Source organism: Rana temporaria, chromosome 1 (assembly GCF_905171775.1).
Source record: "Rana temporaria chromosome 1, aRanTem1.1, whole genome shotgun sequence".
Classification (NCBI taxonomy): Eukaryota; Metazoa; Chordata; class Amphibia; order Anura; family Ranidae; genus Rana; species Rana temporaria.
The window spans coordinates 514,846,165-514,860,743 of NC_053489.1; the positions used below are offsets into that span (position 1 = coordinate 514,846,165).

General features: G+C 43.3%; 1 protein-coding gene across 3 annotated transcripts in view; it reads right to left on the reverse strand.

The window, feature by feature from the left end:
• The window catches only part of INPP4B (inositol polyphosphate-4-phosphatase type II B), an 877,589-nt gene extending 865,122 nt beyond the window's left edge, over nt 1–12,467 (reverse strand). The window contains exon 1 of one of the 3 annotated variants that reach the window (XM_040331418.1): nt 12,115–12,455. In XM_040331418.1, the coding sequence (XP_040187352.1) occupies nt 12,115–12,196 (82 nt within the window). In that variant the 5' untranslated portion in view covers nt 12,197–12,455. Of the gene's footprint in view, nt 1–12,114 lie in introns of all 3 variants that reach the window. The other 2 variants (XM_040331408.1, XM_040331402.1) reach the window with 2 other exon arrangements.
• Nucleotides 12,468–14,579: the final 2,112 nt, after the last annotated feature.

Here is a 14,579-nt window from a genome sequence, read left to right on the forward strand (position 1 = left end):
ACCAGAGCCCCTCACCTCTGGCCACATACAGTACTGCATACACCAGCGCCCCCGCACCTCTGGCCACATACAGTACTGCATACACCAGAGCCCCCGCACCTCTGGCCACATACAGTACTGCATACACCAGTGCCCCCCGCACCTCTGGCCACATACAGTACTGCATACACCAGTGCCCCCCTGCACCTCTGGCCACATACAGTACTGCATACACCAGCACCCCCACACCTCTGGCCACATACAGTACTGCATACACCAGTGCCCCCCGCACCTCTGGCCACATACGATACTGCATACACCAGCACCCCCACACCTCTGGCCACACACAGTACTGCATACACCAGCGCCCCCACACCTCTGGCCACATACAGTACTGCATACACCAGTGCCCCCACACCTCTGGCCACATACAGTACTGCATACACCAGTGCCCCCACACCTCTGGCCACATACAGTACTGCATACACCAGCGCCCCCACATCTCTGGCCACATACAGTACTGCATACACCAGCACCCCCACACCTCTGGCCACATACAGTACTGCATACACCAGCGCCCCACACCTCTGGCCACATACAGAACTGCATACACCAGCGCCCCCACACCTCTGGGCACATACAGTACTGCATACACCAGCACCCCCACACCTCTGGCCACATACAGTACTGCATACACCAGCACCCCCACACCTCTGGCCACATACAGAACTGCATACACCAGCGCCCCCACACCTCTGGCCACATACAGAACTGCATACACCAGAGCCCCGCACCTCTGGCCACATACAGTACTGCATACACCAGCAGTGGTTGTGGAACGAATCATGTGAGATTCCATTATTTCTTATGGGGAAACTCACTTTGATATACAAGTGCTTTGGATTACAAGCATGCTTCTGGAACAAATTATGCTTGTTATCCAACGTATTACTGTACAATTCTTTTTTGTCCGGAGGTGGTCTACCATCTGCAAAAAGCTCATACAAATGCTCTTAATTTTTGTTTATATAAACCAGAAGGAAAACTAGCAGAATAATGAGCTTATCTATCACTGCTCTCTCCTCCTATCAGCATGCTTTTTTTGTTAGCTCCTTGTGCTGCTTCTTTCTAGTCTTACCTCTGCTGTACAGAGAGTTGCAAAAGACTGCTATGAAGCCAAAATTCAGGGATCTACACTTGTTGTTATAAGAAAATGCATTCCATGCAGTAAAGCTGGTGAATTTTATTGCAGAGTGGCTGCTCCGTTACACAGTGACCACATGGAATCACTCACTCAGCATGGGCACCATTCACAACACATCTTGCGTTGATCTCAAATGAATGCAAGGTGTTCTTTGATTGGACAAGGTGGAGATTGTGGCATCACCACCCCACCTCTCCACCTCATCCAATCAGTGAAACCCTGGACCAATGTAACTATGCAACAAAATACATACCTCTGAATACAAAGTTGGTTTACCCCTTAAACACTCCATGGCCATTTCAGTAACCCGATTTTCTTTACTGCTGTTAAACCCCAATTTCAGATACGCTTAAACACCCATTGACTGGCTCCATTAAATCCAAAGACGCAGCTGCAATACACACAACTTCTCGGGCACAGTCACCTCTCAGAAAAATCGCTATGCAATCCATCACCCTGGATCTTTTTCAGGTTGAACAATGTCCAGTGTCATCTGGGCAGTGGGCACCCCTATATAGGCATTATCAAGCAGCCCTTGGATCACTAGAGAATGCTGCAGGGAATAGGAAACAAGGAGGAAATTCCATGCTCCCTGCTGGAGGAAGTAGAGGAGGAAGATAAATTACCTTAATATAAATAGACTTTAGCAATATATGATAATTGTTTGAAATACTTGTTTTATGTTGTTTATAATTATATATGATAATGAGACATATTTGCTCATTATATATGCATGGTCGGCTTATTGCTTGGCAACACTACACTGTGGTTGTGATTTAATGCACTTTGTTACAATGCCAATCAAGGAGTTAGCCAACTTCTAGCCTCAAAGGAGCATTTCAGAAGTTTTACATTATCAGACATTTATCCTACCTATTCCTGCTTCTGATCACCAAATTACACTGACAGCATCATTTGGAGCCTGGTGCCTAGAAACAAGAAGAGCTGATCACTGAGAACTCCTACCTTTGCCTTTGTAAATAGAAAAGCCTTTGTGGGAGGGCTACCTGAAAACACTAAGTTGGCAAGCAGCAGTATCTTTTTAAGAAGTGCTGCATGGTCATCAACCTGTACTTACTTTGAATGGACTGTGAAACAGACACTTCACACTGGTGATATCATCACTCTGCCCTCACCCCCTGTAAGCATGTTCAAACAAAGGACTGTGCAAGGCAACATAGGTTTGATTGGTTGAAAATGCTGACTTCCCTTTTCTAGCATTAGTGTTGATGCGCATTTGTTTGCTGATATGACAAACTCAGGTATTTAGTTCTAGTAATAATATTTAATTTTATGTATTACATGTACTGATACGTATATTGCACATCTACTCCTTTCCTCAAGGATCTTACAATCTAAGGGCCCTAACTTACAAGCATGCATACACAATATTGCCAAAAGTATTGAGACACCTGACTTTACACGCACATGAACTTTAATGGCATCAAAGTCCAATATGGAGTTGGCCCACCCTTTGCACCTATAACAGCTTTAACTCTTCTGGAAAGGCTGTCCACAAGGTTTAGGAGAGTGTCTATGAAAATGTTTGACCATTCTTCCAGAAGCGCATTTGTGAGGTCAGGTACTGATGTTGGACAAGAAGGCCTGGCTCACATTCTCCGCTCTAATTCATCCCAAAACATTCTATCGGGTTGAGGTCAGGACTCTGTACAAGCCAGTCATGTTCCTCCACCCCAAACTTACTCATCCATATCTTTATGGACCTTGCTTTGAGCACTGGTACACAGTCATGTCAGGAAGGGGCCATCTCCCCAAACTGTTCCCACAAAGTTGGGAGCATGAAATTGTCCAAAATGTCTTGGTATGCTGATGTCTTAAGAGTACCCTCCACTGGAAAACAACCCAACCCCATAATCCCCACTCCACCAAACTTTACACTTTGCATAATGCAGTCAAGCAAATATCATTCTCATGGCAACTGCCAAAACCAGACACGTCCATTGGATTGCCAGACAGAGAAGCATGATTGGTCACTCCAGAAAACATGTCTCCACTGCTCTAGATGAGATTGGGTATCATCATCTTCATCATAATCACCATTTCATCATCATTGTCACCATCTTCCTATTATCGGCATCATCTTCAATCATCATCATCATCTCCATCATCTTCATTTTTATCCCATCATGGACACATCAGCTTCATCAACATCAACACCAACTTCAATCATCAGCACACATCAGCATCATCGCATATCATTTCTCATCGTCATCATCGTCAGCGCCATCAGCATCATCATCGCCATCACCATCTCATCTCATCATCATCGCATCATCCCATCACCATCAGCATTTTCCCACCATGTTCAACATTAAATACTCATCTGACACCCTCCGCAGCCTAATGAATACTGCCTCAACACTACCAAACTCCATCCAAAAAAATACTATGAAAAGAATAACTTCTAAGAAGCAATCGACAAGCGACCACCAAAAACTGGACGGCACCACTTCAACTACAACATCTATCATGCACCGTGATCAACACCAGATCTGCATTCAAGCACAGACAGGAAATTCACAATTTCATCACCCAATACAAATTGCCTCTTTATCACTGAAAGTTGGCTAACACCTGATTGTAACACCATCATAGCAGAATTAGTGCCTGAGAACTACTGCATCTTAACCGAGCATAGAATCGGGCAAAGAGGAGGAGGCCTAGCAGTGATCTACAAATCCCACCTCTCTCTCATCAAACCAACTCTACAGAACTCATTGCCTTTCATGGAAACACTCACTCTGTTACTTCAAACAACACCCCAGGACACCATCCACATACTGCTATGCTACAGACCACCAAGACCAAAGACTCACCTCCTCGCACCTTTCACCAAATTCCTTTCGACATACACCTTGAAAACCAAAAACCTCCTGCTACTCGGGGACTTCAACCTCTGGGCTAACTACACCCAGGACCCCATCGCTACCGCCTGCATCCACCAACTAGGGCTGCAGCAACTGATATACTCCCACACATGTTTCGGGTCACACTCTTGACCTCATTTTCAAACAAAATATGGACATCAACACACTGGACAACACACCTTTACCATGGACGGACCACCACGCTATCAAATTTAAAATAACCACCAACACCATCTTCCAAAAACCGACATACTCAATAACAACACACTGGACAAGATCTCAGAAGAAACTACACTCGGAACTCTTCAAAACTACACTATCAAACAAAATAGCAAAGCTAAATCAAAACCACTCAATGGAAGAAACACTCAACTCCCTTAACAAAGCATTACTACAGACAGCAGACACAGTCACTCCGAGATGCAGAGCACACATCCGCAAAAATAATTCGGCCTGGTTCAATGACGCTCTTACATTAGTGAAGCAAGAAGAGCTGAAGGAGCCTGGAGAAGAAACTCAACAAAGGAAAACCACACAAACTACAAAGTACTCACCAAGAAATGCCACAAAGCAATCTTCAAAGCAAAAAAAGAACACTTCTCTAACACCATCTGAAAAGCGCTTAACCGGTGCCGCAAACTTTTCAAACTAGTCGCTCAGACTATGAACCCCACCTGCCTAGAGCCTCCAGCAAGTGAAACAAGAATTTTGCAATGAACTGACTTTTTTATTGACAAAATCGAAAACATTTATGAAATAATTCAGCAGAAAAAAACAACCAACCTCACTCGGACAAAGCAAGAAGAAAAAAAATCAATTTAAATATTCTACAATCAACAAAATTTACTCTGGCCCCATAACCATCGACACCACCAAAAGCATCATAAGAAGACTCTGAGACAGTACATCGCCAAATGACATTATTTCTACAAAACTCCTGAAAGAATGTACCGACATCTTGGCCCCCACCATAACACACCTCATAAATCAATCGCTCAAATAAGGTATTGTTCCGATTTCCCTCAAGCAAGGCATAATCCAACCCCTCCTAAAGAAACCCAACCATGACCCCAAACTACCACAGACCGGTAACAAGATTTAACACCATTTTCAAGATCATTGATAAAGCAGTAGTACAACTCCATTTGGACACCCACAATCTCCTGGACCCACTACAATCGGGTTTCCGCCCAGGCCACGGGACAGAAACGGCAACGGAAACATCTCAAAATATGGGATGATGCCCTTGAAGCAACTGATGACAGAGAATTGTGTCTCCTGGTGCAGCTGGACCTCAGTTCAGCTTTCGACACAGTAGACCACAAAACTCTGCTCACCCGTCTCAAAGAAGTAGCCGGAGTCGCAGACTCTGATCTACCCTGGTTCGCATCCTTCCTAGAAAACCGATTCCAGACAGTAAAACTAGGAGCCTTCACTTCGGAAGCACGCACCATCACATGCGGAGTCCCTCAAGGATCACCCCTGTCGCTCGTGCTCCTCAACATCTACCTCCGCCCACTCCTTAAAATCATCAGCAAACAGGACCTGCTCTACCACTTCTACGCTAACACTCGACTTTACTTCCGCATCACCAACAAAAAAGACCAATATCACTGACTAGAAAAATGCCTCACATTGATCGATAATTGGATGGCGGAGAGCTCCCTCAAACTTAATGGATCCAAAACAGATCTTCTCTTTCTCCACGCAAACCGAAAGACTAACTCTAGGACTACATGGACACCACCCACCATCCTTGGACAAACCATCACCCCAAGCACCAAAGTCAAAAGCCTCCGAGCCGTCTTTGACGCAGACATGACTAAGGATGCACAAATTGGATCAGTAGTCAGCGTATCTAACCATCTTCTCCGCCTGCTGCGTAGACTCATCCCCTTCATCCCAAAAGAGGACACAGCAGTAGTAGTTGGAACAATCATCAATTCTCGACTCGACTATGCAAACTCCCTCTACCTAAGACTACCCAAATACCAGATTTCTCCTCTACAAGTCGTCCAGAACACAGCAGCCAGACTGGTAATGGGGAAAAAAACCCTGGGAATCAATCACTCGGTCCCTGGGGACCCTTCATTGGCTAGCCGTAAAGGATCGGGTCACATTCAAGACCCTCTGCCTCACTCACAAATACGAGAAAATAAAACACTACAACCCGAATCGTGCCCTTCGATCAACTAACCAAAACCTCCTCCACATCCCCAAATCCCGCTACAAATCTAAGGGAGAATGAAGATTTGCAGTCCAAGGACCATGGCTATGGAACGCTCTACCCACGAACATCCGCATGGTAGAAAACCATCGGGAATTCAGGGAAAAACTTAAGACCCACCTCTTCTGAAGGATCAGGATGACACTGGAGGCAAAAAGCGCCTTGAGGTTATTTAGTTTGCATTTGTAGCACTATACAAGTTACTCACTCACTCTAGAGTCTGGTGGTGGTGAACTTTACATCACTGCATCCTAAGCTTTACATTGCACTTGGTGATGTATGGCTTGGATGCAGCTGCTCAGCCATGGAAACCCATTCCATGAAGCTCTCTACACACTCTTGTTGTGATAATCTGAAGGCCACACAAAGTTTGGAGATCTGTAGCTATTGACCCTGCAGACAGTTGGCTACTTCTGCACACTGTGAGCTGCAGCATGTGCTGACCCCTCTCTATCATTTTACGTGGCCCACAACTTTGTGGCTAAGTTGCTGTTGTTGCTAGTTGCTTCCACTTTATTATAATACCACTAACAGTTGACTGTGGAATATTTAGTAGCAAGGAAATGTCACAGATGGACTTATTGTAGAGGTGGCAACCTATCACGGTACCACGCTTGAAATCACAGAGCTCCTGAGAGCGACCCATTCTTTCACAAATGTTTGTAGAAGCAGTCTGCATGCCTTGGTGCCCGATTTATATACCTGTGGGCATGGAGACAATTAAAACACCTGAATCAAATGATTTGGAGGGGCGTCCCTTATGGCAATATTGTGTACATATACTGGGGCCAATTTAGACAGGAGCCAATTAACCTACCGGCATGTCTTTGGAGTAAGAGAGAAAACCAGAGTACCCAGAGGAAACCCAGGAAGGCACAGAGCGAACATGCAAATTCCATGCAGGTAGTGCCGTGGTTGGGATTCAAATCGATGACCCTAATGCTGCCAGATGGAAGTGCTAACCACATAGCCACTGTTCTGCCCATAATATTTTTCAGGACTACATAACTGTATTAAATATTTTTTATCAGCCTCAAATGTAAGCGTAAAGTTATAGGGAAAAGTTCTGGCTTTATTCACATAATTTCATTGTAGTTCAGCATGTAATGAAAAAAAAATATAGGGACAAAAGCAAACCACATAAAATACATGTAAAACATAAAAAAAAAAAAAAGAAGATCAATTTATTGAGTGTTAAATGTAATGGTTACGTTTGGTGCAAACTACCAGGGGAGGTTACATGTTGACTGTAATAATACATTTTGGGCTTTTGTGAAAGGAAGGATTGGGATCAGGAGCAGCATGGGGTTTGCTTTATTTTTTGACTGGGTTCTTGGTGCTGAAACCCAACATAAAGCATATGAACCAATGGATAGGGTCACAGGTAGCTGTAAAACAAATGACCACATATAATCCTACAGTATGCCTAGTATTCTGGAATGCCTTCCCAAGCCTTGGGCTGCTGGTTTTTGCATTGAGAATATATGCCGCTAGCTCCACACTTTAGGAAGCACTGCTTAAAAGTGATTTAACCCTGCCACTTACCATGACGACTAGAAATAAATTGAGCTACAAATTCATGATCATTTTTTCCCCTTCTAAGACAAAATCACACTGCAGACTGTTTTTTTTTTTGTATAGAGTTAGAGTTTTCATGCTGAACATCATAGGAACAATATTAGGTTTAGATCCAGTGTAGTCACCAGCTGACTATACCTGGAGGCGGCAAATTAAATCAGCACCTTGCATATACATTAGAGAGAGGTGACTTACTGAACAGAGCAGCAAAATACCCCAAAGCACAAAATATCTCATTCCAGATGGTAATCCCACAACACCTCCAGACAAGTTGCGTGTAGTATAAAAGCGCTAGACCCAGTGGCTTGGTGCCTGTGTCTTGTTGCCAAAGCATGTTGGATGCGGAGAAGATGAGACAGAGACCAAAATTAAAACAAAAATGTGCAAAGATAAACTGGTTAGGAAACAAAATAATTATTTTTATTTCGTCAGACGCAGGCTGGTCTAAAAACTACAGGCAGCAAACATCCAACAAGGCTGGTAATTTAAGGACTGCTTATAGTGTTGTCAGCACCAGCTAGGAAAAAAAAGCAGTAATGTCTTCACTTTGAATCCCCATGTCTGTGTTCAGGGTTACATTACTAATCAGGTTAGAAAAGGTCACAGAAATCAACTGTGCTCAGAGCTGTGACAAATGAGGTGTTCAGAACATATCCTAAGCTCTACGGCACAGAAGCTCCATTATGCTGAGCATCTGGAATGTGGTAACCTAATGTAAAGGTTTATTGGATTACTTCCTACACTATCTTGCATATAACGAGGCTGCGTCCTGTAAAATCCTACTTGTTAAATAGGTCCCCAGGAATCGCATGATTCCACTATATCTAATCAACAGCCATAAAAAAAGACAAAACATAGGAACACACAGACTAGTTTTTAAAGTTCACCATTCTATGTGATCTAGATAAGGACAGAACAGAATCCGGGGGATGTACAGCATTAATGGGGGTAATTATTGTCAACTCCAAAGACATGCTGCTAGGTTAATTGGCTTCTGTCTAAATTGGCCCTAGTGTATGAATGTGAGTTAGGGACTAGAGGGTAGGGACCGATGTGAATGTACAATTTATATGTAAAGCGCTGCGTAAATTGACGACAATATCTAAGTACTTTAAATAATAATAACTACATACAGACATAATTCTAAAAGATAAAAAAAAAGAAAAACTCATGAGCTGTGAAAAGTTCTTATTCCTGGATGGGTTGATCCCCAAGGAAAGAACACGGTTCTAAAAATAGTCATCATAAATCTGATTACAATGCATTGGAATTTATTTTCGAGATCAACGTGCTATATAAAAATCCCCCCAAAAAATTGCATTATAAAATATACTGTCTGGATGTAGGATCTTCATGTTTTGGCTACTGCAGTGTTAAAATTCCCCAGCTCTTGAGGATGTAGAAAAACGCTTGTGATAGAATAATACTGAAAGTCTGTGTAAGTACAGCAACTTTGTAGCATTAAAATCAGACACTAGGGTGAAACACTGAACTGTCAATTATAGAATAACTCTATGCATTCAGTCATTTGGTCCTACCCACAAGGGTGATGATTTTTATTTCCAGCCAAATTACTATTTTACATTCAGCGAAAATGAAAATAACTGTCACATTTTTAAAAATCGGTTCTTATCCTTGTGGGAGCTATTCGATCAGCCCATAACATAGGAGTCCATATATACACATCTTTTCACTTTCACTTTTTTCTCATATAAGATCAACACCACAAGCATGATGATCTTAATTTTCAGCCATATGACTAATGTTTTACATTTATTGGACTTAAAAAAAAAAAAAAAAAATACCACTTTTGTAAAGGGGGCCGATTATACATCTTTTCAGCCAATATTCACATACCTTTCACCTAGGATTAATTGTTTGCTACATATAGGCCTTAATGACGCAGGAATAATGATCTTTATCTTCAGTCGCATAAGTGTTTTGTTTTACTGGAGATGAAAATAACTGTCACTTTAAAAAAAATAAAGTTTGCTATCCTTGGGATACCTTCGCATGAGCCTATAGCAGAGGACCTTTTTTACATCTAAGTTTCACACAACTTTCACCTAGGATTCATGTATATTCTCATATTCCACAAGGATAATGCTTATTGTTGCCAGCCATAGGACTAATGTTTGTTTATTGGAGATAAGAGTAACTCACATTTTAAAAAGAAGGATCCTTATCCTTGGGATAGAATAGGGGACAATTTATACATCCTATCAGCTAAGTCTGACAGAACTTTCACCTATGATTCACTTTGTTTTCCATATAAGCACAATGCCACAAGGATGATGATCTTTATTTTCCGCCATTTGATTGTTTTTCATTTATTAGGGATGAAAATAACTCATTTTTTTAATTATTTTATTAATATGGATCCTTATCCTTGGAAAAGCTTTTAAATGAGCCTTTAGCATAGGGGACCATTTATATATCTTTTAGCTATGATTCATGCAACTTTCACCTAGAATTCACTTTTTTTTCTCATAAGCTCAATGCCACAAGAATAACAATCCTTATCATCAGCCATATGACAGTTTTACAATTTTTAGGGATGAAAATAGCCAATAAAAAAAAAAAATATGGATCCTTATTCTTAGGATAGCTTTTAGATAAGCCTATAGCATTGGGGTTCATTTATACCTCTGTTCAGTCAAGGTTCACCTAGAAATGTACTAGATAGAAGTTCAATGCCACATAGATAATGATCTTTATTTTCAGCCATAGGACTGTTTTACATTTATTAGGGAATATTATAACTAATTAAAAATAAATAGAAAATAAGGATCCTTATCCTTAGGATAGCTTTTAGACGAGACTATCATAGGGGTTAATTTATGCCTCTGGTTCACATAGCCTCAAGGTTCACATAACTTGCACCTAGGATTCACTTCATAGAAGTTTAATGCCACAAAGATAATGATCTTTATGTCCAGCCATAAGACAATTTTACATTTATTAGGGATAAAAATAACTAATTAAAAAAAAAAAAGGATCCTAATATTGGGATATCTTTTAGATAAGCCTATAGCATAGAAGTCCATTTATACTGCTGTTCAGTCAATGTCCACATGACTAAGCTTTTGCTTAATAGAAGTTCAATGCCACATCTTTATTTTTCAGCCATATGACAGTTTTACATTTATTAGGGATGACAATAACTCATTAAAAAAAAAAAAAAGGGATCCTTATCCTTGGGATATCTTTTAGATGAGCCATAGCATAGGTGTCAATGCATACCCATGTTCATCACATAGGATAATAGATAATGATATTTTTATGTTCAGCCATAGGACAGTTTTTACATTTATTGGGGTTAAAAATGACTCCCTTGTTAAAAAAATAAATAAGGATCCTTATGGTTGGGAAAGCTTTTAAACAAGCCCATAGCTTAGCGGTCCATTTATATCTCTGTTCAGTCAAGGTTCACATAACTTTCACTTCATAAAGTTCAATACCACATAGATATTGATCTTTATGTTCAGCCAAAGGACAGTTTTTACATTTATTAGGGATGAACATAGCCCACTTGCTTAAAAATAAGGTTCCTTGTGGTTGGGGAAGCTTTTAAAAGGAGCCAATAGCATAGGGTCCATTTATACCTCTGTTAAGTCAAGGTTCACATAACTTTCACCTAGGATTCACTGCATAGATAGAAGATCAATACGACATAGATATCGATCTTTATTTTCAGCCATAGGACAGTTTTACATGTACTGGGGATGAAAATAACTCACTTGTTTAAAAATAAGGATCCTTATGGTTGGGAAAGCTAAACGAGCCAATAGCATAGGGTCGATTTACATCTCTGTTCACCTAGGAAACATTCAATTTCCCATTAAATCCCACCTGTGAAAGTTGTGTGAACCTTACATGAAAACACATTTATAAGTGGACCCCTAGTCATCTCCTAGCCCCATTCTGCCCACCTACACTTTAGCCAGCATGAATGAACACATCCATAAAGCCAACACACTAGGATCGTATGCTTTGTACTATTAACCTTGATGATAAAGCAGCTAGAAAGGGCACTAGGAGTAGAGTGCAGGTGATGATGATGGGGAGTGATGAGAAGGGAGAAGCTATTGTCGGGTATATTGCGGTAGATTGCTGCGTGCAGTGCTGGGCTTTCTCCCCCCCAGTGCACCTGTCACCGGCAAGCCGCGATCACTGCAGTGTGGAAGGTGGGGGTGGAGGGGGGTCTCTCTCCCGGTAACAGAAGAGCTTGCACTTACTTGTACAGGGTGACAGCCCGGCGTTGTCTCTTTCAGCCGGGGAGATGAGGTCCTGTGAAGTCCGATCCTCCGGCCCCTCCATGCTGAGTGCTGTCAGCTTCTCCTGTGACTGTCAGAGATCGGCGGCTGGCTGCAGAAGAGGGGAGCACACACCTATAGAAGGAAGGGGTAGGTAGCAGAGAGCAGCAGCAGTGACGCCGCCGTGCCTAATGCACACCATTCTCCATGGATCGCTCCTGTGTCAGCGCACACCGAGCACACCTCTACGACATCGATCCCCCCCTGTTGCTTCTCGATCAGCCTGCTGCAAGCTTCCTCCCCCTCCCAGCAATGAATGCCTGCGAAACTAGGTGGCGGAATGATCAAACTGATCCCACAAATCCCAAACTTTAGCTGCGGCTGCAGTTAGTGGTGTGACCCAGGGATGGTCTATGTCATGGGTCTTCAAACTACGGCCCTCCAGTTGTTCAGGAACTACAATTCCCATCATGCCTAGTCATGTCTGTGAATGTCAGTGTGTTACAATGCCTCATGGGATGTGTAGTTCTACAACAGCTGGAGGGCCGTAGTTTGAGGATCCCTGGTCTATGTGGTGTGACCCCAGGGATGGTCTATGTGGTGTGACCCCAGGGATGGTCTATGTGGTGTGACCCCAGGGATGGATGGTCTATGTGCTGTGACCCCAGGGATGGATGGTCTATGTGCTGTGACCCCAGGGATGGTCTATGTGCTGTGGCCCCAGGGATGGTCTATGTGGTGTGGCCCCAGGGATGGTCTATGTGGTGTGACCCCAGGGATGGTCTATGTGGTGTGACCCCAGGGATGGTCTATGTGGTGTGACCCCAGGGATGGTCTATGTGGTGTGACCCCAGGGATGGTCTATGTGGTGTGACCCCAGGGATGGTCTATGTGGTGTGACCCCAGGGATGGATGGTATATGTGCTGTGACCCCAGGGATGGTCTATGTGGTGTGGCCCCAGGGATGGTCTATGGTGTGGTGCGACCCCAGGGATGGTCTATGGTGTGGTGCGACCCCAGGGATGGTCTATGGTGTGGTGCGACCCCAGGGATGGTTTATGGTGTGATGTGACCCAGGAATGGTCTATGGTGTGATGTGACCCAGGAATGGTCTATGGTGTGATGTGACCCAGGAATGGTCTATGGTGTGATGTGACCCCAGGGATGGTCTATGGGTGTGACCCAGGGATGGTATATGTGGTGTAACCCAGGGATGATCTATGGTGTGACCCCAGGGATGGCCTATGGGTGTGATGTGACCGCAGGGTAGGTCTATGTGGGGTGACCCCAGTGATGGTCTAGGTGTGACCCCAGAAGATGACCTATGGTGTGATGTGACCCCAGGGATGGTCTATGTGGTGTGACCCCCCTGGGCAAGGGTAGGCAACCTTTTGGTGCTTCAGCTGTTATGGAACTACATTTCCCATGAGGCATTGCAAGGTTGTCAGTTACAATTACTCCCAGAGGCATGATGGGGTTGGCAGTTTGGCAGTTACAACTGTAGTTCTGCAACAGCTGGAGTGCCACAGGTTGCCTACCCCCTGCCCCAGGGGTTGGTCTATGTGGTGTGACTTAAGGACCGTCAAATGGTGTACCGGAGCTGTCCTCTATGCTGACTGAGCTCCCCATCCATCCACATTACAATGACACGGCACGTTCAGCAACAGGTTGGATGTGGGAGCTGCTGACCTCATTACTACCTGAGCTGTCTACTTCTGATACGCCTAATAAAAATCCTAATTGTTTCATGATTGACCTTCTGGGAAGAATCTGCAAAGCCTGAGCTGCTAAACTTCAACTGATCAACCGTTTTGTTTCTTACATGACTTGCAAGGACATGTCATAAAGACATTTTTTAGAAGCAGCTAAGGTTCTCCAGGTCTGCAATTCTTTGCCATTTTTTTCAATTGTGGCACCTTTTAAAAAGTCTACCAGGACCCCACAAAAATGTAAATGTTGCTTCTCAATGAGAAACAGTGGCGGCTGGTGGTAAATATGTGGGGGTGGTGGGCGCCAAACAAACCTGCCCCCTCACACAACCGCCAACCCCCGCCTTCCACCAGGGCTGGCCCAAGACATTGTGCTGCCTGGGTCCAAGAATGAAATGATGACCCCCCCCCCCCCCAAAAAAAAAAAATTGTGCCCGCCAAAAGGCCCCCGCATCCATTATTTTATATCATGATAATTAAAATAAAAATAAAAAATTAATGTATCAGGAAGTCAGATTTACATGCAACAGCACCTTGTCAATATGCAAAATTATATGACATTATGCTCAATTTCAAGGGGTGGGCTAGGGAAGTATAGGGGCAAGCTAGAGTAGAATAGGGGTAGGCTAGGGTAGTATGTCCACTTCCCGCCCGCCATATAGCAAAATGATGGGCGAAAAGTGGTTTCATTATCCTGACTGGGCGTCATATGACATCTAGCAAGATAAGCCGCTGGCG